Raw genomic sequence first — 3,973 nt, 5'->3', positions numbered from 1 at the left:
GTTCATGTACCTGTGCATCGTGTCTCCCCCTCATGGACTCACCTTGGTTTCCTTTGTTTGTGAGTAAGGACTTTTGTCTTTCCGTTTAGTTCCTGAGTGTTTTTCTCCTCTGGCTGATTTTTGCTTGTTTGACTTTTGTCCCCTGGTCCTGGACTCTTCCACTGATCTTTGTTTATTCAAAGGCTTTTAGTTTCCTGTCTTCATCACCTGTCTTGGAGGTTTTTCCCGGTTACCTCGGTGTGACCCCCCCGTGACAGATTCATACAAGATGACAGTTTAATGAGTTTTAGATCAAATATACAAAGAAAATGTGTCATTTATCAGTTTTTGCTCATTTTTAAATTTAGAAGTTTCTCATTTTCCTGTTCTTGAAAAAAGATGTCATATATAATTTGATCTAAATATTGTAATATCCAACCTTTGAGTTTCTCTGTGAATCTTTTTGATCCTCTCTTTAAATGTCTCATAGAAAATATCAATAAAACTTGTTTTCCTGAAAAATGAAATGTTTATTTTTGCTAAAATTCACTTCATCACTTTTTTTACACATCTTGAAAATCAGTTACTAACAACCAGTCAAATTATTGATCAGTGTCATCGTTCGTCCCAATGAAGCTGATTCTGTTTGTGACTTTTTTCCATCACCTTATTGAAACATTTAGAACAAACACATTATACAAAACTAACCTCTGCAGAATGTTTAAAGAAATAAGTATTTAATGAAATATAATTAATAAGCCAACAGCTGATGATTCACTTTAATTTTCTATTATTACACAATTCTGAATGAAAGTGAGAAATACTGTAAATAAATGCATGAAAATAACAAAGAGAATTGACAGTGAGTGACTGCAAATATACATGTGTGTGTATTTAGGACGACTGTATCTAAACTGTGCACTTGTGATCAGTGATCAATGAGATGAATGAGATGAAGCCACGGTGAGAAAAGAGGAGCAGGAAACAGTCAGTCAGCATGTGGGCCGTTGGTGGACGGTCCCTTGTTTGTGAGGCCCATCAGCAGAGAGAGTCCACAGCAGTACAGCAGACTCTTCACTATCAGCACTGTGTACAGCAGACAGAGCAGCTTCACCCTGCACTGAGGCTGGAGAGGATCCAGGGGAAGCACTGACACTGAAAAGGATTGAAAGAGAAATGAGTCAGTTTGACAGCGTCTCCACATGAAGCTCAGTCACTGCTCAGCACAGTCACCAAGCCTTCATCACCTTCTTCTCTAAAGTATTTCTGAGCATTAAAATCAGTCCAGGATCAAATGGAAAGTCCAAATAGAAGAAGACACAGGTTATGATGAGTCTGAAGTTGGATTAACTGATTTTCTTCTTGCAGCCACTTGGGGGCAGAAGAACTCCACAACAAGCTAAACAAAAAAAGAAAAGACTGATCTCTGACCTTTGACCTTACACAGAGTCAACAGGTTGATGGTCAGCATAGAAATATGAAGGAGTGGAGCTTTAAGATCCAGTGGCCAGAGTTTTTATCAGCACCTTCAAAGCCCCACATTTAGTATAGTGCCCCCAACACGTGTTATTAGTCCGAATGGTGAAGTGAAAGCTGTGTGAGTGGGATCTGTTGTGCTGTTGGACACTCTAACAGAATGAGGGAGTGTATGTTTGAATCCTTGAGTGATGAGCAGAAAGTGAACTGCAGCAGGACACTGGAGCTGTCCATGCAGAGAGGCAGCAGGTGATCTTACTGTCAGCTTGCTGCAGAGCTGCCAGGTGTGCTGGCTCTCTCTCTGGAGGACAGGAGGCTGCTGGAGCTGGAACCTCTGCAACAGAAAAGGAGTCAAATGTTTGGAGCTGCAGTGAGAGACGTCCGTCCTCTGCTCTGTTTGACAGCGTCTCCACATGAAGCTCAGTCACTGCTCAGCACAGTCACCAAGCCTTCATTACCTTGTGTCTGGGCCTTCTCTGTTCCCCCCTCGTGCCTGACGGAGCAGTAGTATTTATACGTGCTGTTCACTGGCTGATGGATCAGTAAGATGGCGGCGGAGTGTCCCGACTCTCTGAGCTCCAGCTGCTGTCCCCAGGCAGAAGACAGCTCCTCCTTAGGACCATCCTCCTTCTGTCTTTCCCAGGAGAACTGGACCAGAGGAGGAAACATACCTGAGGCCAGACACAGCAGGGAGCTGTTCCCCTCCACGTGGCTCGGGGCTGCTGGGTACACGCTCACCACGGGCTTCACTACCTGCTCACCTGAAGTTTGACAGCAGCAACAAGCAGCACAGACACACATTGACACAGTCAACAGCAGCTGATCCTGGAAACTACATGGACTCTGATCACTAAACTACTCATCAATACAGCACAAAGTTCAGCACATGTCCTGGATTCAGCTTCACATCACACACAGTTCTCATCTAATGTCTGACTTTTATCTCAGTGTGCGACGTCCGTTCATTCCAATGTCACAATGATTCGAATATTCCATTATTTCATATCATATACTCAAGAAATCTGTCTTCATGCAGTGATAGGATTTTTTCTATATCATGCTTCATTTCTATAATATAATAAATGATTGAAGATCAAAACATTTCTCATTCCAAATAATAACTCTATGCAAAGATTTATCTAATATATTTACAGCCAGAAACTCTGATCAGTAGAAAAGAAGAAATCAATGATTTCAAACTTTTTTCCAAACAGTTTTAACTTCTCTATAAATCACATTTACCACAGAAAACAATATGCAAACAATAAAACTGACTTTAATATCATTTTCATGCTTTTTCTAATACACTAAATTTACTGTGTGTGTGTGTGTGTGTGTGTGTGTGATCATGTATCGTCACACATCATGTAAAAATTGAAATAAAAAATAAATCTAAATTTTAAAAATTTAAAATTAAATTTAAATAAAATGTAAACAGTGTGAATTCTTATCACATCCACATTAACACAGTAATAAAAACATGTGTTTACCTTCAGGCATTAATAAATGTTTTACCATTAACAATGTACCATCACATAAATCAGCATTATCATGAGCTCAGTTTTAACATTTAACAAACATAAGATTTGTTTTGTACATAATATATTTTGCTTTCTATGTTTTTTCAAATCCATTTTTCAGCCATATGTTGAATTATGTTTCACATCATTTCTCATCTTGTTCTAATGAAGATAAACTGCTTGTGAGCTGAGAGATGATCAAACACTAAATATGTTTAAGAAGAGGAAAGTGATAGAATTTGGACTCTTTGATCTGAAGCAGAAATAAAGAAGAAGTTTAGCTGAGCAGTGACATTTAAACATCTTTTCACTAATGACTCAACTTTTTCATTGAAGAACGGCTGCAGAAGGAACTTTGTACTAACTATGAACAAACTAACATGGAAAGTCTGAAGCAGCACAAACTGACTGAAAACACATTTTCACCTCATTCAATCAAACAAGTGAAGGAAAAGAAATGTTGATTCTTACCTGTTACATACAGTTTAGTTCCTGAGCCAAAGATCCAGTCTCCCACAGTGAAAGAGACTGATACAAAAACCTGTCTGCTGCTGAATGTGTCAGCTGAGGTGAACGAGTCCAGATGATGAACCAGTATCAGATTTCAGTTTCTCTAATGTTCATATCAACATGACTGTCTCTTCTTGTCTTTTGTTTTTGCTTCAGACTGAAATATGTGAAGAAATATTCCCATTTCAACTGGTTGACACGTTCATGTTCCCCTCAGGATGAACTGTAATAACTCTGCTGATCCTCTGACTTTTCATCTAGCGCCACCATCAGGTCAACATTTGAATGTGTCCAACACTTTGTGATCAAATACCTGCAGAACTAATGAGGTTCCCATCAGCCTCAGCTGGACTTTGCTCTCAGGGCTAATTAGCATGTTAGCTAACGTTAGCATGCTAACGCTGTTAGAGTTCATTTAAAATGACTTTGACGTTTGTAAAGATGCAAATGACTTAAAATCCGTCTGTACAAAATAAACATGCATCATG

The 3,973-nt window shown here is 39.2% G+C and overlaps 1 protein-coding gene across 1 annotated transcript; it reads right to left on the bottom strand.

The window, feature by feature from the left end:
- Nucleotides 1–687: 687 nt before the first annotated feature.
- Nucleotides 688–3,579, bottom strand: LOC121193788 (the record flags this gene model as incomplete). The annotated part of the gene is made up of 4 exons (XM_041056252.1): nucleotides 688–1,134; nucleotides 1,715–1,789; nucleotides 1,914–2,216; nucleotides 3,447–3,579. Coding segments are annotated over 4 exons (678 nt in total), but the record flags the coding sequence as incomplete, so codon positions are not given.
- Between the last annotated feature and the right edge of the window lie 394 nt (nucleotides 3,580–3,973).

Source organism: Toxotes jaculatrix, chromosome 14, assembly GCF_017976425.1.
Source record: "Toxotes jaculatrix isolate fToxJac2 chromosome 14, fToxJac2.pri, whole genome shotgun sequence".
In the NCBI taxonomy this organism is placed as follows: Eukaryota; Metazoa; Chordata; class Actinopteri; family Toxotidae; genus Toxotes; species Toxotes jaculatrix.
Note: the sequence above shows the minus strand (reverse complement) of the source record. Positions and strands in the feature narration are given on the sequence as shown.